This window comes from Zonotrichia albicollis, chromosome 2 (genome assembly GCF_047830755.1).
Source record: "Zonotrichia albicollis isolate bZonAlb1 chromosome 2, bZonAlb1.hap1, whole genome shotgun sequence".
NCBI lineage: Eukaryota > Metazoa > Chordata > Aves > Passeriformes > Passerellidae > Zonotrichia > Zonotrichia albicollis.
The window spans coordinates 66,923,914-66,947,130 of record NC_133820.1 but is presented as its reverse complement, the minus strand read 5'-3'; the positions used below and the strand labels follow the sequence as shown (position 1 = coordinate 66,947,130).

General features: G+C 41.7%; 2 protein-coding genes across 9 annotated transcripts in view; one reads left to right on the top strand and one right to left on the bottom strand.

The window, feature by feature from the left end:
* CAB39L (calcium binding protein 39 like) overlaps positions 1-4,408 on the bottom strand; it is a 60,734-nt gene extending 56,326 nt beyond the window's left edge. The window contains exon 1 of one of the 4 annotated variants that reach the window (XM_074535417.1): positions 4,338-4,408. The gene's annotated coding sequence lies outside the window, so the exon portion shown is untranslated. Of the gene's footprint in view, positions 1-2,903; positions 3,036-4,337 lie in introns of those variants that run through there. The other 3 variants (XM_074535420.1, XM_074535418.1, XM_074535421.1) reach the window with 3 other exon arrangements.
* A 366-nt stretch (positions 4,409-4,774) lies between these two features.
* SETDB2 (SET domain bifurcated histone lysine methyltransferase 2) lies at positions 4,775-21,788 on the top strand. Of its 5 annotated transcripts, none has more exons than XM_074535426.1 (14): positions 4,775-4,914; positions 5,865-5,924; positions 8,210-8,332; positions 9,751-9,816; positions 10,385-10,487; positions 11,512-12,072; positions 13,543-13,662; positions 14,653-14,822; positions 15,571-15,793; positions 16,672-16,756; positions 17,707-17,800; positions 18,471-18,799; positions 19,537-19,620; positions 21,621-21,788. In XM_074535426.1, the coding sequence occupies exons 1-14, from the start codon at positions 4,899-4,901 to the stop codon at positions 21,663-21,665; spliced, it is 2,079 nt and encodes a 692-aa protein (XP_074391527.1). In that variant the 5' UTR covers positions 4,775-4,898; the 3' UTR covers positions 21,666-21,788. The 5 variants fall into 5 exon arrangements, with proteins under 5 accessions (XP_074391527.1, XP_005482445.2, XP_026646402.2 ...); XM_005482388.4 differs by having other exon boundaries at positions 19,532-19,620; XM_026790601.2 differs by lacking the exon at positions 9,751-9,816 and having other exon boundaries at positions 19,532-19,620.
* The last annotated feature ends 1,429 nt before the right edge of the window (positions 21,789-23,217 follow it).

The window sequence follows — 23,217 nt, the reverse complement described above, 5'->3', positions numbered from 1 at the left end:
TTTGGTTTGGATTTTCTTTTGTTTTTGGGGGTTTTTTGTTTGGTTTTTGTTTGGTTTTGGTTTTTTTTGTTTTGGTTTTGTTTTTTGGTTTTGTTTTGGAGTTTTGTTGTTTTTGTTTGTTTGTCTGTTTGTTGCTCTGTTGTTGTTTAGTTGGGGGGTTTTGTATTTTTTTTTAACCCCAACCAGTCCCATGAGTAATGACACAAAGGAACAGGGCAGTTCAAGAAGTCCAGGAACATCTGGACTATTTCATTCTTTAACAGTGCCAATTTTAAACGTTCAGGGGACTGTGGCTTCCCCGACCCTTCAAAACACCTACAAACAAACTCAAATGAAATAAATATTAATAGGACAATACTCCATTCCATTCTTGCTGCTCCTGTTCCTCACACCTTACTGCTGGTTTCACAACTATACAAAGTTAAGCAAACCTAGCACTGATGCAACACATTGAACAGGATTCAGGAAAAAAAAAGAAACTAAAAAATTAGAATTTTCTTCAACTAAATTAATTTCCTCACAGGAAACTATGACTAAGGACAGTTTAGTCCAGAATATTCTTATGAAGAGCTCTATTGTTGAGCCTTCACACCACAACGCATATCTACCCTGTTTTCTAAGGTTTTAGTCAAATTCCCCTTAGTACATTTGAAACCTTACATGTTTCAATTTTATTTGAAAGTGGTTGTTTCAGCACACACAATAATGACTTCAGGTTGTTGCCCTATGCCTCCTTTAGATGCCTTTTATTAGTTCAAGTCCAATTCTACAGCAGGCATTCCCTCTCTAGCCTTTGCACAGCAGCTAGCAAGACCAGCACCAGCCCATCAACCTTCTATCAGCTGGCACCACAAGGGCAGTTGCCTCCACACTTGGATTTAAAAGTCAAAATGAAGTTGTAGGGGTCCCCAGAGATCATCTCTTCAGAGTGGGAACACCACAAATTCATTAATTCTTGCAGATTGCTTAATGTCTCCTACGTGCTCATGTAATGAAAGTACTTTGTGTGCATACTTTACCCTGCAGGCAAACCCACAAAGAGCCATCAAAAGGGTCAGAATACTTTACAACCACAAGCTTTACTTCAGAAAGTACCAGTGAAAATTTATTTCCGATAAATATATTGCTGTGTTCACATGGAAAAATGAAGATAAAAAGGGTTTTAGGCATCCATTTATTTTGGATTCCTTTCATCTCATACATCTACTGCCTGGTTTCCAGAAATCTCAGGCCCTTTCAAGTGCACTTGTAATCACAGGCTTTCAGATCTTGTTAACTCACTCACATCACCCAAATTAGAGGACAGAGTTTTAGGTCTTGATCAGTGTGGTGGGGCTGTGGCACAGCAAAGGCAACACAGGCTGCTCAGCTTGGTGTGACATAGCCCAACACCCACAGCAGTCCTTGCTCTCTGTGCTCATGCAGCTGCCTGGACTCTCTGCTGGCAATGAACACCGAGACTGGAAGACAGAAATATGGCTGAAACTGAAAACGCCTCTGCTACATAAACAGATGAAATTCATTGCACCACCAGTTTCCAAATGCAGACCTTGGAGAAAATGCCAGCCCGTGGATGGTTAAGAGTTTCAGCATATTGGGCCAGATTCCAAAACCCTCAAGCCAGTTAGTAATTAACAGACATCTAGGTCCTCCACATGAAAGAAGTCTATTGTTAAAACGGTGACACAAATTTTTCCTTTCCTTTTCCTAGCCAGTCTCTGCCTGTGTTTTAAGATTCCCTTAGGACTGTAACAGCCTATGATTTTAGAACCTCCCCTTCTCAAACAGACAATTTGTCAGACTTTTAGTTGCCAAGAATGCAAACATGCTTACACCAGAGGTAGAACAAAATTCATATACAGACTTCTCAGAGACCCACAATCTTCCTTTTCTTTCATTTAATACCTGGGAGAAAAAAAATTATCTGAAAAACCTTCTACCATATCTACAATACCAAAAGAATTACAAAACACAGTAACAAAACGTACTGAGGACCTGTAAATACTCTGAGTCCAATTAGTGAGCTACATACCTACAGGGAATATTAGCCTGTGTCTTCACAGATAATGATGTGTTGCAGCAAAATTTCTAAGATAAACCAAAGGCTGCCTCACTAAAACCATTTTGTTGATGATCAACTTGTAAAGCAGGAATGATCTATGATTTGCAGTGAATTGCCTGTTCTCTGTTCTGTTACCTTACTGAAGATAGACTTGTGAATAACAAGAGGCTACATATAAACCACAGAAACTAATCAATGTAATAAAAAAGTAGATTATATCAGAGTTGCATTTTGAAAGGATGAAGTGCAGACTGTAAGGGATTCATTTGTAAGGGAGCAAGTTAAATCACCAAGGATAACAGGGAAAATGTGACAGAGCGGGAGCTGGCAGAAGTATTCAATGGATATGATGACACTTTAAGAAGAGTCAATAAAACAAAGAGCCAAGCCTATGAGAAAAGGACAGAAAGCTCTATCAGAATAAAAAAAATTAAATAATTAAAAAAAAAAAACCAACAAAACCCACATTTTCTGAATGCCCACGGCTTTCCAAAGTCTATGGCTTTGACTGCTTTGCCGTTTGCTGGAGCTTGACTTGCGTGTCTTTACCTCACCCAAGTCTATCTGGTCATACAAGGAAAAACCCAAATCCCCACGGCATTCACAGTGAAAAAACCATCCCTGGAGAAGAGAACTAGATTCATTCCTTTGAGACCAGGTTCACCTCCTCCCACTCCAAGGAACTACTTGCACTCTGCCTGTCTATGCAATTGCTCATTTTAACTCTCGGCACATGACCAGACCTATGTAACGACAGCTCAATTCAGCAACTCAGCCAACAGCACCATTCTCCAGGACAGTCGGTCCTTTTGCTGTCACCCTGTGGGAGCGCTGCCCTCACCTCTGGCTACAGGGAGTCAGTCCAGGTGCAGACTGCAGAGCCCCAGGAAGCTCCCGCTGCTGCTGGAGGAGAGCTGCAGGCAGGTTGCTGGGATGTCAGATCAGCATCGCTGGTGAGCTTCTGCCACCTAACAAGTTTGGGAAGAACTGAGCTTACTGATTCACCGGCAGAATTTGCTGCTATGTTGCAGAAAGCCTATCTTAGAGTTCCAGGCTAAAAGCAAAAGGAAGGAAACTCAGGCATGTTTACAAAGTGCCTCATTAATTTTGTCCTAAGTCTTAAATTTAAAAAAAGATGTAGTTACCATTCTTTTTGCTTCAAATAGCAAGCAAAATCTATTAGTACTTTCTAATATATTCATAAAATTCAAAATTTGTCCAAGGCAGGTAGTCATGTTCTTTCAGATTCTTCCAGCATAGGGCTCCATCTTCTCTGCATTTAGTTTATTCCGTATATACAATTGTAAAGCCATAAGTGTTCCCTAACATTCAGCATTCACAAGCACATTTATTAATAATTCACCAAAGCGAGATTAATCTGCAAGCATCGCCTCATAATGCAGAATATTCCAGGAGCAAGAAAAGCTTGTGCTTAATTTTAAAATGAACAATTACAAGGGAGAAGTCCATTTTATAAATCATAATAAACTACTATTTTATTGAGACATTTGCCAGCAATCAGGAGCGCTGAGCCACCCTCTTCCCAGCAATGCTGCTGTGAGCTGTCTCATTCCTGTCTGGGGAGCTGGGCAGCTCTCACGGGCTGAGCTTCAGCCACAGATGGAGGCACGTCTGTGTAAACATTTAAAAGGTTTTACACGAGTACAAAGCAGATGCTGGACATCAAAATTTTCTGGAGGATCTTGGGTCAGATGAGAGCTGCATGTCACGTAAACACAGCATTCCCGTCCCCACAATAATCACATTTCTACCCCCCGCCACGAGATATCTACAAGATGGGAAATATTTTCTCAATTACTGAAGCATGTTTATCTCTACAGTTTTAAAGTAGTGGCAAAAAAGAAGCGACAAAAAAAGCACCCTCCCTGCTTTTTGAGAACAGATTATATTTTTGCCCCTGTGAAAAACATCTCTACATAACCACAACACCAACACTCGCAAAGGCAACGCAGCCGCAAATTTTAAAGGGAGATATAAAACTTTATTTTCGCATTTCGAACAGAAACGGGCAGCCACAATTTAGCGCTCCATACGGCAGCAGCGCAGCCAGCAAGGAAGAAGAGCAGAGGCCACAGCGATGTTACGCAACTCCACGTACCGAACGCTTTAATTTACGAAACATTAATGAGCAGAGGGCAGCCGGACACCACCCCGACACCCCGATCTCCTCCCGGCCCCAAGATGGCGCCGGCGCCCCCACAGCCCCGCGCACAGCCCGCCCCCCGGCCCGCCCCCTCCAACATGGCGGACGCACCTCCAGTCTCTCGGCCGTGCCCCCGCCCTGCCTGCGCCGCCTCTCCGCCGCCTCGCTGCCCCGCCCCCTCCCCGCCCTCCCTGCTTCTCCATTGGTCACTGCCACCGCTCCTCCTGCCGCCACAACCAATGGGAAGAGAGGGAAGGGCTGAGGACGCGCGAGGCCCCGCCTCATGTGGGACCGCCCACATCCAGGCTCTCGCGGTCCCCGACGGGGTTGCGCCCCCTGGCGGTCGGCAGCGCGGGTGCAGCGTTGGACGAGAAGAAGGAGGAGGAGGAGGAGGAGGAGGAGAAGAAGGAGAGGGGAAGCAGCAGCAGCAGAAGCAGAAGCTGGCGGGGGCCTGGCCGAGGCCCCGAGGGGTGCGGGAGTGACCTGGGGCCCCAGCCCTGGCCGCAGGCACGCCCCATGCCGGCCTTCCAGCCCGAGCGGCACCCCGGCCCCTGCCCACCGGCCTTCGGTGCGGGCCCCGCGGCTGTGGCGGAGCGCAGCGAGACCCCGACCTGAGCCCGGCTCGGCGCCGCCACAGCGCCGGGGGCAGCTCTCCGAGCAGAGCCCCGGAGGATGGAAGAGAAAAGCAGTAAGCCTTTTAAAAGTTATATATAGAAATATATATGTATGCGTGTTTTGGGCAGCCATTAGTCTTGTAAGAAACATTTTTAGGAGTCAACTGTCTTGACCTATTTTCCCGTTCAACTCAATGAAGTAACCAGAATGAATGGCAAGGTTTGGGGTTGATTTCTTTTTTCAGCTACAGCATAGAAAAGATGAAGGAGCGAACATAAATGAGAGATGTTTTACACTGTGTATGTCATTATGGGCTGCCCGCGGAGGTGGTGGGGCCACTGTCCCTGCAGGTGTTTAAGGGAAGGCTGGATGTGGCGCTCAGTGCCATGGTCCAGTTGGCATCCTGCAGCTCGGTCATGGGTTGGGCTGGATGATCTCAGAGGTCTTTTCCAACCTAATTGATTCCATGATTCATGGAGATAAAAATTTGGAATCTTCAATGTGGTTGAAGAGTGCTGTCTTACTTAGTATTCTTGCAGTGAAGGGTGTCTTGCATTTGTCAAGAAGCAGATTCAGTAATTTATTCGCCTAGAAACAACTTTCCCTTTTTTCCCTAAATAAATTGATTTAGCTATAGTACTGCTGTACTGAGCACATCAATTTAGGGAAAAAAAACCCTATGAGTTAATGGGCAAGGGAGTTGTGTAGGCTCATTTGAATGTGCTGGAAAGTTTGCGTCATCTTGTAACAACTTTGTGCTTGAAGGACAGTAAGAAATGACCTAAGTAAAAAAATTTCCTCACACTGCTTGTTTGAGTGTTCCTCAGCTAGAGCTTGACAAGGCGTGGGATGACTGTTTAAAAGGGCAGTGACTATTTCAACACAACATTCTCACACAGTGCTCCTCCACTGATGCCCACTGTAGTATTTACTAGTATAAATTTTGAAAAGCTGAGTAGGTACAATTATTTTTAATTTCTCACCTGATCTCTTACTCACTTGTCCATTCTGTACCTCTTGCAGTGCTGTGTGACCTCTTTGAAGAGCAGAACCTTACCAGTCCCAGGGAGGAGAGCACTGAAGGTAATATAATTTGGATTTATGGAGGGAAAGAGGAAAGTAATGTATATTTGGCACTGCTTCTGATATGAAAATTATTGCTACTGGAAGACAAGAGTTTTCCTTTTATGGTGTAAGAGGTTTGTAAGCAGCACTACAGGAAATGCACCCAGGCTGTTTATCTGGTGGCTGGAGTAAGTAGCCCTGATGTTGGCTGCTTGTTGCTTGCTCTAGCATCATTGCCCTGCACTGGGAAAAAAGAGATATGTGGTCACAAGGATTCTATAAAGGGAAAAGAAAATCCTTGGAGCCAGATGCCAGTGCACACCCTGATCCCTCAGCTGGAAAGATGGTTCTGAATGCTGGCAAGGTAGATGTATCTGGTGTCTGCTCATTCCGTCCTTCTGGCTGTGATTGGTGATAGCAGCATTAGCACTGGAGAGATCAGTGGTGTGGACATCTGTCTTTTTTGAAATGAAAATGATACTACAAACAAAAATGCAATCTTTGCTTCTCTGTGCAAAACAAAGCTTTTGCTGCTGGAGTTTTGGAGCACTCCAGTTTGAAAACTGGGGAAGCATTTCCAAGGTGAGTGTTTTATTTCCCTATAGCCTACAAATTATTATAGCTGAGGACCCAGAAACAATAAACTGTTCTGTCACCCATCCTCTGAATGAATCCATCCACAGTGCTATCCAGATTTAGTCAATGTATGGAAATAGCTGAAAACATGTAGTGAATAAGGACAGCAGTTTTAATCTGCAGTGGAGAAACTTTTTACTAGAAGTTCAAAATGCATATTTTCAATTGAATGTGTTTTAAAATTTTTATTTTAAACACAAATATTAAATATACTTTTTGTTCTATTAAATTTGTGATACTGTCATGAACAGCAAAAGGGTGGGAATGGCACAGGGCAGGTGGTGTCCCTTGGACCAGTAGTGTAGGTTTCCAAAAATTGCTGTAACTTTTTCTGTAATTGGACTTTAGGCTTTCCACATGTTTAAAAAAATTCTGTTAATATAAGAGATAATTAAATTTTGTTGAGAGTTAGTGGCAAATCAAGCAATATCACAAGAGAAAAGTACTTTTATTATTGCCTGTTGATATTAAATGTTATGCCTTTAGCTGCTGGTGACATGAGCAGCAGGGGTTGTGACAAAAGTTTGTTACTTCTTTCACTGCTGTCGTGGTGCTTTTGAGAGTAACCACACTGCCATAGCATCACTGGGCTTCAGCTACCCTGGGTGACAGAAGTCATTCTCTACTAAGTCAAAAAATGAAGGAATGTTATTTATGAGCCTGAAAGGAATGCAGTATTTCTTGACTGCTGGGAAAGTGTTATCCCAGCACCAACAGAGATTTGCTTTCTGAAAGTGGAATGTAAAACCTAGTGTGGTGACAGTGGTGACTCCACCTCTACAAATTGAGTAGAAAAACAGATTAGCTTATGCTTTTGTGCTTGGTCATTGAAGAAGAGCAAAATTAACTGAGAAACAGCTGGTTTTTTCTTCTGCCATCATCTTTTGACACGCTGAAACATATTTCCTTTTCAAGTCCTTGACAAAGATGCACAGCTAAAATTTTTACAAGACCCTTCATGATTGGGCTTAGCACCTCAAAGGTGCATAGCTTTGAAAGAGAAGAGGTTCTAAACCAGGAGCTTAAAAACATTTCTTAAAACAAAATGTTTATAAATATTTCTCATAGAGGAAGGAGGCATGATATATGGGGTGTGTTAGTTATTTCAACTGATACTCCTTGTTGAACAGCATTCATCAAACTGCTTTTATCAGAAAATATTTTGAAAGTGTTTTCCCTGACAAAACATACCAAAACTAACGATGGGACAGGATAGTCAGCCTGTGCAGCTAAGAGAGGTTACAGCTATAAAAAGAAATCCCAGTGTCTTTTGTCAAGTAAAATATTTGGTTCATTCAGTTGAAAATATTCTCCTGTGTCACTTTTGTGAATTTCAGTGATTCATTTTTAGTGGGACTCATTTGCTGGCCTTTGAAGAAAGGCTTCCACAGCTCCTTTTGTGACCTGCTTAAAAAGTTGCTTGAAGGAGCATTGTGCACCATTGGAAGCCACTCCAGTTCATCACTTGACTTCTTGAACACTTTACTTGTTTCACTTTCTTTATTAGGTTTAGGAATAGACTTCTGGAGGTTTAATGAATCCTGCTGCACTGATTGTTTTTTCAGAAGTGGCTCCAAATCAAATGACTGGGAGCCTTTGAATAGTCCACTAGGAGTTTGCATGTTTTTAGACTTCTCAGGAGCTGTAAATGATAATTTGCATTTCAGGTGATGTGAAGACATTTTGGACACTATTGGGAGGTAGAAGAGTGGATGTCATATTTGAGCAGCTGCAGAATGTGCTGTCCTTGCTGAAGGAAAAGATCAAGAATGGAACTGCAACAAACCAAGGTTTGAAATCCTTGTGGTGGTTAAACTGGACTGCAGGGTAGCTGTGGCCTGCATTGTGTAGTCCATGCGATATCTGCCATAATCCATATATCTCTGAATTTTAATAACTTAGCTGTTGGTGGTTTTAAGAACTTTAAAAATGTCTTTTCTTTTTTAAAAAATAAAAGTAATTTCAGGTACAATTGGCTGTTTTCTTGTTTTGCCTGTGTACTCTTTTAACAATGAATGGCTCTTAAGCTTGTGGAACTGAAATATTCATTTTTGAGAAGTAATGAAATATCTGCAGTGCTTTGTGTTTCATTTATCATCAGAACTTTTAGCCTTTCAGGCTGTTGTCAGTGAATTGAGTGGTTTTGAAGTAGGATAATAATCACCTCAGTATTATTTTTTGTCAGAGACTCCATTATAACATGAAACAATAGTAGAAAAATGTGACACTAATGCATTTCAGATTGTTCCTGATTTTCAAGGAAATAAGCTTCCTCTGTCTACATCAAAATACACTAAAATCATAAATCTGATAAGATTTGAGCAGTACACAGATTTCTTTTTACTGGTTTATTTAATTGAGTAAAATTGCTTCTTTTTGTTAAGTGACCTATCTTAATGTAATCTATGGCTCTTAATGGGGTTTTTTTGTGCAAGAAAATGTACAGTGGTGTAAGATGCTTTAAAACTAATATAGGCACACACTCTGCATTATATTTATAGCACTTCCTCTAAACTGGAAGTGCCATTTTTTGTGTTCTGGAGCTCCCACATCTTGACTGTTACAGCAAAATATCAAAGCTGTGCAGAGATAAAAGTTGAACTTGAATCCCCAGATGATACAATGAATCTGTGATGAAGTTCAGTGCTTTGTCCTGTAAAGGTTTCAAGCAAAAATATTAAGGTGGATTTTGCTGAGAGTTGTCTGCCAGCTTGTAAAATTTATGGCATGGGGTAAGACATTGAGACAGAAAGGGTGTCTTGCATTCTTCTATCTGAAGGCTGTTTCCACCAATTTAGAAGTAGCATTAATTTGGTTTGCCAAGTTCCAGCACTTCCTAGCCTGAAGATGATCAGTCTGTTGACCAAGGCAGAGGTTTACACTAAATTGTCTTGATATATATTGATATATATTGCTGTCACCAGTTTGTGTGTTTGGAGACATTCCAGCTGCTTTCCAAAAGCTGATGGATATTGAGTGCCAATTCACAACAATTCACAGTGCTGTGAGCTGTAACCATTTTGTAATTCCTCAATGTGTCTGCTCAGGTCTGTGGTGCAGCACGTTTCTAGTAATATCAGTCTTGAGATGCTCTAGGTGAGCAAGTGAGGAGAAACAAGTGTCTGTGGAGGGTTTAACACTTGTTTTGCCTATTGTCATCACTTGAATCCAACTTAGTATCTGTTTTGGTTTGGTTTTTTTTGCATAGAGTGCTGGCAGGCTTGGGCATTGGTGAATGAAGCTAATCTAGGTGATCTCTTAACCTTGCCAAATGGTATGTGCATTTCCATTGCGTTTGTTTGGTGTGTGGATTTAATTTGTCTTGTTTTACTCACTAGAAGCTCAATTCCCTTTTTGAAATCAATAAAATAGATCTGAGAAGGCCATTAGCATTACAATTAAGAAAGCCTAATTATTAATTTCCTCAAGTACTGAACTGTGAACTCTCAGCTGGGTTTGTATTTTTGTGGTTTGTGTGTATAATACTTGTACCACAGGAAGAGAATTTGAACTAGTAAGCCCTTATGAACCCCAGTTATCTGTGAGCAGTTATCCTGTGCATGGCTCCACTGGCTGTAATAGCTTGGCATCCTTTTATCTCTGACAATGAAGGGAGATCTGTAAATGTGTTTCATGTGCATGTTCTTTCTGGTCACTTTGAAAACCACATGGAAGGTTTTTCAGTGGGACACTTGCTACCAAGCTTTTTGTTAGCTGTAGTTCATAGCAATGCCTTGTTTGTAATGTGTTTTGTTAATTATCTCTTTAGTAACTAAAGTAAATTCAATGATAAATTGAAATCTGGCTTGATGAAGATTTTGCTCACATTCAGTTTTTTTCAGTAAGTGATGAATTGAATGGAGATGATGCCCAGGAAACCAAACCCAACCTGCAGCCTCTTCTTCCAGATGACAATGCTGTAGACACTGTAGAAGCTTCTGACAGGTCAGTGCCTTCTTTCAGTTCCTTATTTGACATATTCTCTACTCCAGTTGAGAGAGCTCTAAAATTTGTGTTTCTAAAGTCAGTGTTTTAAACCGAATTTGAATCCTTTGAGTTTTCAAAGTGAAAATGTTTTTAACTTGACCTATGTGGAAAACCTGAGGTTTTGGATAGACTTGTTTAATTTCCCACATGAGAACATTGCAGAATAGGGCATGGTTATGAATAAAGGTTCATGAGTGTTATCAGGGTTAGGACTTGAGCATCAGTTCTCAGGCTTTCCTTAGTGTGCAGATTGTCAGGTGTGTAACTTAGTCTCTCTTTGTTTAGTATTTAGCCTCAGGTACTGATTTGAAAGATGGGGGCAAATACCTTGTGTGGTATTTTCTGGGGTCCCTGTGGCAGGAAGGAAATTATGAATCTGACTCCATGTTCTTACAAGATTAATTTATTACTTTATGTTACTATATTATATTAAAGAATACTAAACTAAAACTGTACTAAAGAATAGAGGAAGGATACTTACAGAAGGCTTAGCAAGACACTAATGAAAAACCTGCGACTCCCCAGAGTCCTGACACTGCTGGACCGTGATTGGTCATTAAGTAAAAGCAATTCACATGTTGGATAAACAATCTCCAAACCACATTCCAAAGCAGCAAGACACAGGAGAAGCAATCAGATAATTATTGTTTTCATTTTTCTCTGAGGCTTCTTAGCTTCCCAGGAGAAGAAATCGTGGTGAAGGGATTCTTCCAGAAAATATGACAGTGACAACGTTGTTCCTTTTTTTAAAATTTCCTTGCTGTGTTTTAGCATGTAGGTTCTGGGAAGAAGCTTTTTTTTTTTAATGCAACTGAATATGTTCTTTATATGTTGTTAGGACAGTTACACCATATGAAACTTTGGGTCTTCTTTTTAGCAATGGGGCTAAAAATATTGAACTGCTAAAAAACTGAACACAACACTGGTTGTCTAAGATGCTACTCTTCTTTTTTTTTCTTTTTTCCTCTTTTACTTCTAATAGCGAAAAAGAGGACATGGAAAAAACCTGCTCAGGGAGTAAAGAAGCACCAAGCAAAATTCAACCTTTAAAAGTTCAGTATCAGAACCACAAGTGCTCTAGTGCATGTCTTGCCAACAGAGCAGTGGGTTCCTACAAGGGGGAAAATCCTCTGAAGATCCCCATCCTGTTTGACTTCCAAAGACGCCATGCGAAAGCAGACTGCCTTTCGAAGCCGCTGGATGTGAATTACAAAGCTCCTTGTGGTCGGAGTCTGAGAAGCTTTCATGATGTGCGGAACTACTTGTTTGAAACAGAGTGCAATTTCTTGTTTGTTGATCACTTCTCCTTCAACACCTATGTGCTGTTGGGCAGGAACACCATGAATCCCGAGCCCCTGGTGTTTGAGTTCGATATTAGCGACGGGGCCGAGTCTGTGCCCATCTCCTTCTGTAACAACCTCGACCACGCAAGATTGCCTTATTTCAAGTATCGGAAGTCCTCGTGGCCACGTGGATATTATCTCAACAATCTCTCCAGCCTGTTTGTTGATTCCTGTGACTGCACAGATGGCTGCATCGACAGGTGGGCAGAAAGATCTCATCTCGGGCCAGTGACACACGATGCCTCAATAGCAGAGTGGTGGGGTGTGAAGGCACAGTACCAAATAGAACCAGCACTGCTGGAATATCTTTGCCATGCTTTGTGTTGAGTGACACCATTGTGTCTTCTCCAGAGCTTGGGTGTTCCCACTGGTCCACTCTCTTTTGTAGGGAAGGAGGTGATCAACAGGTGGATTATTGTGTTCCTTTTCCTTTCTTCCAAAGTGGCAGTGCTTCTTCTCCAGGTGGAACTGACAAGCAGATATCTTGGCTTTGGAAAAAGAGTAGGGACGGGAGTCTTGTGCCAGCAGAGGCAGGGCAGGCAGGGAAGGATCCTGCCTGACAATTTCTGCTGCAGTTCCTACTGTTGAATGGCATCCTGTAGATGGGGTGAGACAGCCTTGAGGGATCAGATCATTTGGACCTTAGTGGTTTACTGAGGGCAGACGAAGAAACATCCCCGTTTCCAACATCTACATGTCATCCTTCCCCTTGTCTAAACAGAAACTACAAAACTCAGTGGTTACAGAGTACATTTGTGGTCTGAGCAGTTCCAATACTCTTGCTCATTGTCATCTTTTTCTAAATCCCAGTAACTGAGCTACAGACACTGTGGAAAGCTGCCACAGTTACCATATGCAAGTTTGGTAGTATTTTTGTCTACTTTCTTGAAGGATGTTTGTGTGATCTCTCTCTGCAGGCATTATTTGGTGCTGCATCCATTCTGTATTATTGACAGCTAGGGCAGTTGCGCATGCTGCTGTGCAACATAGTTGCTCATGACCCAACAAAAGCTGGAAATCACAGCCTGGTGTAATGTCTGCCAGATTTTGTAATTTAGTTTCAGCTGAGTGGTGAGAAACAGCAATCGCACAGCATGCCACTTTTTTGTACTAAAGTCCCACAAGAATTTAGTTGCTTTTGATGTGCAGTTTTGGAGTTTAGGATTTGCACAATCACTGTGACTCTGAAGTTGTCATGACATACAGTGGTGAAGACAAGCACTGTTGCTTGAATTTTCCACAGTGTAAAATTCTTCACTTCTTGGGGGCTAAGGAGGGAGGAAGATAACCAAGTAGTGGCAAACAGGCTGGGATGCTGTGCCAGAAGAGATGATTTTTATTCATTTGATCCATTTGACAGTGTCCTGCCTATAATAAGTTTCTGTTGTACTTCAGCTGTTTAAATGTGCCATTTAAGGAGCTTGGCAGAAGAATGGAGTTGGGGTGAAGAGAACGTGGTTATTTTAAAGCACAGGTAACCAGCCAAGAGACTAAGGAAAAAGATGCCTGAAACAGCCTTATGGAGTAAATGGAGCAGGGAGTGGGAATACAGGTGTATATACAGAAATGTATGTGTGTGTGTATAGTCAATTGCATTTCAAATTACCTAGATTTCTGATTGATTTATTCTGCTTCAAATCCATTCTGAGATGTTTTACTCTTATTTTTAGGTCCAAATGTGCATGCCTACAGCTAACAGCAAGAGGCTGTAGTAAAATTTCTCTGTCTCCAAGTAGTAAAAGATCCCATGGGTACCGTTACAAGAGACTGGAGGGACCTGTTCCTAGTGGGTAAGAAAGACCACAGGAGTAAAATAAGAGCACACAAATAAAACAGCAGTGAATAGTTCAGTCTAAGTGCCACAGGATTAAAATATCTGGAGGTTTTGGATTACTGAAATCTTCCATTTTTGTCACAATTTTAGTGACAGATCAGGATGCTAAAAAATAATTAATGTGACTTGAATAAGAGGGAAAAAAAACCTTTTGTATTGCAGATCCTACAGTTTTCACAGCTTAGGTCAAGGTCCAGGAGAAGTGTGAAGAGTGACCAGAATCCTAAAGATGTAGCAGCCAGCTGCTTTTGCCAGACTTTGTAATGGGTGACTCTTCCAAGAATGTCCAAAAGCCATCCAGTGATTCAAATGTTTGCCCTTTCTCTTATTCAGCTCCTGTGGATTAATAGGTGGCCTGGAGAAGAAGCTATTTACTTCAGGTCTCTAGGAGAGGTATTGTGCAAGGTAGCTTTCTGCAATAGCCAAAGGCTTAAATCTACAGGCTTGAGGAGCCCCTTTCAGTCCTCTATGTGATGTTAGTATTTGGCTGACATGCAGAATTAAAGTTGTCAGAGAACCCAGAAACAGATGCAAAAAAACCCACAATTATGAGTAGTTTTGGAAGTGGACAGCTACAGTGAAGTCCAGGCATATGTGTTCTTGCTAAAATCAGTTCCAGTATAGAATTAGGTGCTTCTTAGGGATTTCAGTTTCTGTGTGATTTACTCCTATAAAACAAAAATATGGCATTTGTTTTTCTTATGCCAAAATGTATGTAATCTTAAGTATACTTATGCCAAAATCTGGCAGACAGGCTCTTAAAATTAATGAACCAGCAGTCAATAAAATCACAAGCTTCAGAGCATTGCTGCACAACCAGTTTTAGCCAGAGTCTGTATATTTCAGCCCACTGCCTTGTTGATGCTTAGAAAGGGAATTAATACCAGGAACTTTGTTATGCTAATGCATCCATTTATGTTGTGCTTTGTTTTTCTTCCCTTGCCAGGATTTATGAGTGTAGTGTGCTGTGCAGGTGTGACAAGCTGATGTGTCAGAACAGAGTTGTGCAGCATGGCATTCAAGTCAGGCTGCAAGTGTTCAACACGGAGAAGAAGGGCTGGGGTGTCCGCTGCCTGGATGACATCGACAAGGGGACATTTGTTTGTACTTACTCAGGTAGCAGGAGGGGACCTGTGAAGACATGTAGCATAATTCTTCCTCTCCCACCGTGTGTGCCCTGGAGTTTTTTTGAGATCAGGGAAATACAGGGTTGGAAGAGAAGTGTGTCGATGTAATCTTAACTTGCAATATGATCACTATGAATAAGAACTTGGAAAAACTCTGCTATGAGATGGTGACAGACAAACAAATGGAGCTAAAGCTATCTCAGACTGCTGGGTTTTTCCCTCATAAATCTGTGCATCCTATGCCACGGGTAATTTTCCTTAAGTAAAATTCTTAAAATTGTAGAATTGTTTGGGTTGGAAGGGACCTTAAAAGACATCTAGTTGCATTCCTGCCATGGGCAGGGACACTTTTCACTAGACCAGGTGGCTCAGGACCCCACCCAGAGTGACCTTGAGCACTTGCAGAGATGGGGCTCTCACAGCTTCTCTGGGTAACTTGTGCCAGTGCCTCCCACCTTCACAGTGAAGAAGTTCCTACTAATATTTAATCTAGATGTGCTTTCCAGTAGTTCAAAGCCATTGTCCTTTGTCTTATTACTACATGCCCTTCTCTAATTCAGTTTGTACTCCAGCCTCTATTGACATCATAGAATTACAGACAGCATTCATATTTTGCTTTCCCAAGTAATGCTCTTCTATTTGTTAATGTAAGTTTGACCTGTGCTAGTGAGTGTGACTCAGCAAACAAGCATTTAAAAAAAAAAAAAAACCCAAGAAAACTTTTCTTTTTCTTTCAGGCAGATTAATGAGCAGAGCTGAAGTTTTGGGAGATAGTGAGCAAGAGCTGAAGGAGAAAAGTGCAGTGAATGATAGAGGCCATGACTTTTCTTCCAAAAAAAGAAAACTTGATCTTGGTCGTTCAGACTCAGTGATTGAACTAGTGCAGACTGAGAAAAATGACATTCTTGAGAATCAGGATTCTTTGTCTCAGGCTGTGGATAATGAAAATAAATCAACTCTGTAAGTTTATGAAAGTAAGCTTAAGCATAACAAAACTAATATTCTGCTAATCTAGGAATTATGTTGTATCACTTAGAGTATGTCCTCATATGAGGGTGGTGTTTTTTTCTTTCTGAACTTCTTTTTAAATTCCCAATTATTTGTTCTGGTGGGACAGAGTTTTCTCTCTGTATTAATTTTACTTATGTGTACCACTTGGCATTTTCTAGAAATTCAGTTCATCTCTTGGGTGTACTTGATCTGTTCAAGGCATTAATGGGAATGCTAATTAGAAAGAATTAATAAAATATACTTGAAATAAATTGTTTAAAGATACTTGATGACACTAAAGGGTTTGATAATACATCAGCCACCAGCTATTCTGCCCTTTGCTCCCAGTCTCTAAACCTTTTGTTATTTGTAACATAACCTTTCCTGCCAGAAACCTTAACCTCTCCTGTTAAGAGTCTGACAGCACCTCACTTTTGCAGTGAATATGTTTTCCTAGTTGAAAGCTGTACTGTCAAAACTGTTGAAAGTAGTAGCAGGAAAAGGCAAAACTCTGTAGGTGTTCTATTTTGAGATAATCTGATATCATAATAGTAAAGCAGCAGACAGTTTGGGTCTCAGCATGACAGCTGGAAAAGAATTTAAAAGCAGCTGCTGATCTCTCAAAAAAGTTTGAGCAACTGCTTTCTTACAAATGCAATAAAGAACCTACCCTAGGTTCTCAATTTTTAAAAACAAAATACTCACACAACATGGGGTGAGGCCAGACCACAGGCTCTGCTGTAGTTCCTTCTAGAGAAGAGACTGGAACTAGAGATTGTTAGAGAAATGTGTCTTGTGATTATGGGTCTGTGTGTCTTTTATAATTTCCTTCTGACCGTTCTGTGCAGGGTCCATCTGAAGAACTCAAGTAATGCAGCAGTGAGAAGGCCTGGAACTGGAACACTTGTTTTTCGCAATCACCAGCCAGAAATGGTAATAAGTGGCTTTAACAGATTCATTTTTCACTGTGTTGAATATGTATCCTAACATTTTCATCTTGTATATTTAGATAGTTCTAATGACCTTTCTTCATGAGATTGGGTCACACTGTGAACTAGGCTGTCATGCTGGAAGCTGCATCCCATCCCCTCTCCATTACCAATCCTTCAGCATGTTCCCCAGACCAGCAGTATTTACTCTCATGGCCTTCCCTTCTCCCCCCTTCACTTACACTCCTCAAGAGCCTGAAGTAATCATTCTCCCCCTGCACTTCTTGTGTACAGGGTTAGGGGGTCAGAGTGATAATATTTGTGTGATGTCTCCCCAAAGAATGCTCAGCAGGGAGAGAAGGGAATTCCAGGATGTCTATGCAGTTTTCTCATACAGTAACAGAGTTGGGAGAACTGACCTGAATGAGACTCCTGACCTTTTATGAGTGTGAAGTGTTTCCTGCAAACATGTGCAGAGGAGGAAAACTGGTGTAAACTTATGCTGTAGGTTTTACTGGATTCATTGCCCTTATGGGCATGTGGAAGTTTCATGCAAACATTTTGCACTGCTGTCTATTCTAGGGGTCCCATAACTAATTGCCTTTTTGTGATGGGAGAAGAGAAATTATGCCACATCTGGTCATTTCATTGAAACTGTAAAAAGCATGTTTGGGATTTGGCTAAGGAACTTAAAATTCTGGTGAAATTGTTGGGACTTAAGCATTTACTTACATGTCTTAATTGCTGGGGAACTCTTTCTGGTTTTCTGAAGGACAATTTGAAATTAAGATAGATGTTGCATTGCAGTAAATGTATTAACTTCTCAAATTCAGCCACAGGTATGCATTGCAATAGCTTTGAAACTTCAGCCTTGGAATTCTAAAAGCCACTTGCTATGCACTTTTGGCCCAGAGTTGCATGCAGCACATCACAGCCTTTTCATTTGATACACAGGTGCACAGTACCAGCTCAGAGGAAGATGATAGTTCTCAGATTCATCAGCCAAGCAAAACAAAACTGACCAGTGGAACAAAGAAAGGAAAAGAAAGTAGGTTTGCAGAGCTCTATGTACTGCATGCTTTGTACAGTTATGTCCCATCTGGGGATAGACTTTAATGTAGACAGTGTGAGCAGGCCACTACTTAGAGTAGAGCAATGCTGTCCATAGATGTTGAGACAAGTTGAACTGTCCAGACAGCAGCTTCTCAAATACTGTGCAGTTGTGGGAAAGTCAGCCTTGCAGATCTTGCTGTGTCACACCCAGTACCTGTTCCAGCCAACAAAAATTGAACAGGATATAACACTGGGGTGGGGGGACGTCAAGCTGGAGAGGCAGTGTGAAACTGATGCTATTTGCACATCCATTTTGCTTCTGTCTTAATTACAGTTTGTGATTCTCTTGGGAATTAAGGTGGAGAATGATAAAAAATGCTATGTGGGAAAAGTCAGTCTGGAATGGGATTTGAGAACAGTGAGACACTAGGTCACTCAGAAGCACCTTGAGCAAGTGCTTTAGGCATCACAGCGGAAACAGCCATTTGTTGGGAGGATTGATGAGAGACATGGAAAAATTGTGTTCTAGACTTGTAGATAGCAAGTAAGCTGCCTAGATTCTGGAGGATGTGAGAAAAGTGGGTGGCTAAGAGTTTGGGGCCAAACAAGGGAAAGGATTTGGCATTAAAATGCTGTTGAGAAATAACATACATGTCCATTTACAGAATGCGCCCAGCAGCAGAAGAAAGAGCATCTGATGGACATGGGACAGACTGACTCTGCTGGTGTAGAGACTGCAGGATGTGAAAGGAAGAGTCTGTCACTGCAGGGTGTTGAGTGTGGCAAGCCCAGTGTGCTGGATGACGCTTGTGTTGTGAGGCCATCCAGCAATGCACCCCTAAAAGCTGACTGCAGAGAAAATAGCAGGCAGCCAAAACAAGATGCACTTTGTGAGGAGTCTGAGGGTGATGGGATGCCTCCCAAGAACAGTAATGAAGAAAATATTTATGTACTGGATGCCACAAAAGAAGGAAATGTGGGTCGTTTTCTAAATGTAAGTACTAAATTGCATGGGTTCTCTTTGTTGCCTCTGCAAATTTACTTATTTAAGCTTACTTATTTAAGTACAATTACAAATTTACTTATTTAAGCTTAGACTAGAAAGTTTTTGTACATAAGCAGTATGGGTAGTGGGTGCATGACAAGAGAGGCACATGTGGTGCTCCCTGCCATCACAGGTGACAGCACAATAGGTTGGGTCACACTGGCTGTTCAATTGCCAAGTACCTCCAGCTAAAACAAATAGTTCATAGACTCATCTGCAGGTACACTGCAAATAATTTATTTCTTCATTGGCATGAACATGCCTTCCTTACACAAATAATTTATTTCTCCTCATTGGCATGAATATGTCTTACAGCAAAACTCTTGCATGTGTTTAAACTGTTCTTTCTTGCAGAGGTATTGTGGTGTTAATATTAGTAGTGCATCTTTCAGAAGCTTTCCTTCTGTTCTCATGAGCATACACATGTTCTTACCTGTACCTGAGTGACCTTTCACATCCTGTACTTGGCCAGCACACAGTCATGCAATCCACTGCTTGCTCCCTAGCACTGTTGCCCTGGCAATGGCATTGGGTGATAAATTTTCCATGTGGGCCCAAGAAGGGAAGGAAGAAACTGCCTTTACTGGTGACAGATATCTGACACAAAATGATATCTGACTTCGTTTTTCAGCCAATGATGTGGTGTTGGGCTGTTACTAATTCAGATTTTCTGTTTTACAGCACAGCTGCTGCCCAAATCTCTTTGCACAAAGTGTGTTTGTAGAAACTCACAACAGAAGTTTTCCATGGGTTGCATTCTTCACAAACAGGTGAATTTCTGGCAGTTTAATGTTGTTCATTCAAGGCACGAGGAGGAAAAAAACCCCACTGCTCACTTATTGGAGTATAATTATACTGAGGGGTGGGGCAGATGCTTAGATCAGAAAAGCATTAAACTGTCTTAGAGGTGACTTCTTATTGTGCACTAAAGGCAGAAGAAATAGTCATTGGTTATCATTAATGAGTTTTGCTTCAGTTTTGCACTGAAATGTAGAGAAGGTTAATTTTGATGTGTCCACTTCAGTGATGATCTTCTTCAGTGCAGGAATAGGTTTTACTCAGCATGGTCATTCAGAAGGCCAAGATGTTGTGTCTCAAGGAATGGCCACCAGATCTGCCTCACATAGGGCAGGATTGAGCCCCACAGGATATTAAGGTTGAGACACTTCGTGGGCCAGAAAGGCTTCAGTCCTTTTCCTCAGAGTTGTCAAGACAAGAAGGACTTTGTGTAGCCCAGCATGTCCTGGGGATATGACAATAGGATACACAGAGGTGAAAATGTGTTCTGAAAGTAAGAGATGCAGATATTTCCTTAGTATCTAACAGAAAGAGAGGTACAGAGAGCTGGTGCCAGCAAGACACAGTATGGCAGCAGGAGAGGAAAAATGAGTTGTATAAATGAAGTTGGCTGACATGCATGTCAGCAGTAGAACTAGGTGAGAACAGAACAGAGAGGGGAGAATTTGTGCCAACAAACCAAATCCACGGAACACTAATCTTCTGTGGAGCCTCGCAGCTCTGCTCCATACTGACACAGATACTGTGGGTTGCACTGGGAGGAACTGTGAGGACAATGTTTTGAAATACATCCAAAACAGGATTTTGTTTTAGCTAGAGTCTTTCTTGCTCAGGCACTTGGTAAAGAAGTGTAGTGAGGACTGAGGCCACTGGAGAGAGATAACAGTGACAGCAAAGACACTTAGGGAAGAAGGTTGTTGAAGGAGAGTTCCCCTCACTGGCTCTTCCATTTTCTGGACATCACCCTTTTACAACTTTTCTAAATTAAGGACTTCATCTGGATCATTGAGCTTAATTGTGTGCCTTCCATGGACTTGGCCAGTCACCTGGGCAAGTTGTATTTGTTTTACATGCCTGGCCTCTAGACCATCTCAAGTCAGCAAGTGCCAGGCTGCAGTTATGTGCTGTATGAAAAGTCCTCATTGTTTGTTCTCAGTCAGCTGCCTAGGAATTCACTGGATGTCCTCTATACCATATCCAGTGAGAAACTTCAGAGAATTGCTCTCTTCATCACAATATTCATATTTTCTTAAATTTTCCATCAGTTGTTCCTCAGCATCATAATCTCAGGTATTTAGTTTGGCATTCATTTTGGACAATGAATTTCCTGCCCTAGACATTTCTTCTATTTTACTACCAGAGCAGCTGATTCATGAGGAGCACGTGTTTAATTCTGAGTTTGAGCTTGGTGCACATAGTGCAGTTGCATTAAAAGGTAGCCTGCCAGACCAAAGATGAGAGTCTTCAGCAATATAGCTAAAGATCTCTTCAAACTTCAGTGATGCACTGTACATAGGAAAAATAACAAAACTGAAAACTAAGTTAATCATTTAGATGTATTATTTATATGAATTTCCTTTTTTTTGTTTGTTTTGTTTTGTTTTAAGGGGTTTTGGGTTTTTCTTTTGGTGGTTTTTGTTTTGTTATTGTTTTGGTTTTGGTTTTTTGTTTGGTTGGCTTTGGCTTTGTAGTGGGTTTTTTTTTGTTTGATTTTTGTCTCCCAGAATTTCCCCCTAGGTTAGAGCACATTCTTTAGAAACAGACTCCAACCCTATTTCTAATTTCCATAGCCGAAGGAGCATGAGTGTGCCAGCGACTCCTTGTCTGCCTTGTTTCCTTCCCATCCCAAGCTGCCTGTGTGATGCTCCCTGCCCCCTACAATTTTGGGGTTTGCCTGTGTGTTCTTGGTGACAAATTGTTAGCACAGTACTGTTTCACTTAGTTCAAGCAAATTAACTGTTTTATTCCTTAGACATGTGAAAGCTGGAACCGAACTCACCTGGGATTATGGTTATGAAGCTGGAAGCATGCCAGAGACAGAAATTTCCTGTCACTGTGGAGTTCAGAAGTGCAGGAAAAAAACCTTATAGGCAAAAGCTTTCCTGCTGTCAACACATCTCATACCTGGGAATTTATATGCTGGAAGGGATGACTACTCAGCAAACAGCCCTCAAGTCCGTGGTGCTAATTGCATTCAACTAAAATGCCTTTCACCTGATGATTTTTTAAATTTACATTCAAATGTCACTTTTGTAGTTTACAGAAATAGAACTGTTTGTCCTAAGAGCAGGCATCAAGCCTTTCCTAGGTAATTGGTCTTCCTCCTCCCTGCTCCCTCCACAAGCAAAGTTCACAGTGCCCTGGAAGAATTCCTGCTCCATGCCATCTGCAGCGGAGACATGACTGATGAGAGCAACAGTTCCTTGGTGTTTTCTGTGCCTCTCCACAGTGCTGAGTTAGCAAAACTCAGGTTTCTGAAATTCATTATGAATGCAAGACTGCCTGTCTGGGCACTAGGAATTGTTCAAATACACCTAAGCCTATTGCACCCAATGGGACAGATTGTCCTGAACAGAGACAGAATTAAACAGAACAGTTCTGCAGAGCTGTGTTTGTGCTACAAAATGAGCTGGACAAGTCCCGGTGCAGCAGGAGAGAAATTACTGGGTTTTGTTGGATTGCACCCCTCTCCATATTTGAGACACACAGAGAAGTCCTTGAGAAATCCAGTGTACCTCATCTCAGTGCCATATTGTGTATGGGACAGGTGGGCCACAGAATTGCTTACCACATGGTTTGTTGGTAAGAGAGAAACAAGCTGCATTGGGAGTGCAGATGCAGGAGGTGGCTCTGAAATGGAGCAAGGGATGGCTGTGCAGGTGTGTAGCTTTTGAATGTGTTGGAGCCTTGGGCAAGCAAGGAGGTGGCACAGGTGAGCAGTTTAGATGCTAGAAGAACCACTGCCAAAGGTTTCAAAAACAGTGGTTTTATTAAAAATGTTGTAAAAGTAAGACTTGAGAAGTTTGATGGCAAAGTAGTCTGTTACTACAGAGGATATGATAATGATTTAAAGTTACCAATACAAAATCCAGTGGCACTATAGTACAAGCCTGTGTGTGACATGGGTCACTTACCAGAAGCCTGCAGCTGATCAGGTATGTCTCAGCCTCGAGGAGGAACACTGAGAGCATCCTAGCTCACAGGGAAATCACTGCTGTACAGCCAGCTGATGAGCAGGAGAGCTAAAAAAAAGGTTCCCTCAGACTGTTGTTTATGGAATAAAGTGGTTGGCTTGAAGTAAAATTACCTTTGTTGGAGAAGGTAAACATGAGACTCTTGTACTTGCACCTTTCTTTGTTCCTTGATAAATGAGTCTTGGAAAAACCACCACTATTCATGTGTTAATTGCATGGTTGGTATCCCAGATTCCAGTCCATATGCCTCAGTGCTCACCATGTCACTCTGCTCCTGTGGGGGTTTTCAGAGAAATGCTTGGAGCAAATGAAGGTCGTGGCCTGGTTATGTCCAAGCCCATACCGCAAAATGAAAGATAAGCAGGAGCCAGTTCT

What these genes read in the sequence shown, in the direction of transcription:
- SETDB2 (XM_005482388.4), top strand. An exon ending in CAGGGAGGAGAGCACTGAAG is followed by an intron (nt 5,925 to 8,209) that starts GTAATATAATTT and finishes TTTGCATTTCAG; the next exon opens with GTGATGTGAAGACATTTTGG. An exon ending in ATGTGGGTCGTTTTCTAAAT is followed by an intron (nt 18,800 to 19,531) that starts GTAAGTACTAAA and finishes TCTGTTTTACAG; the next exon opens with CACAGCTGCTGCCCAAATCT.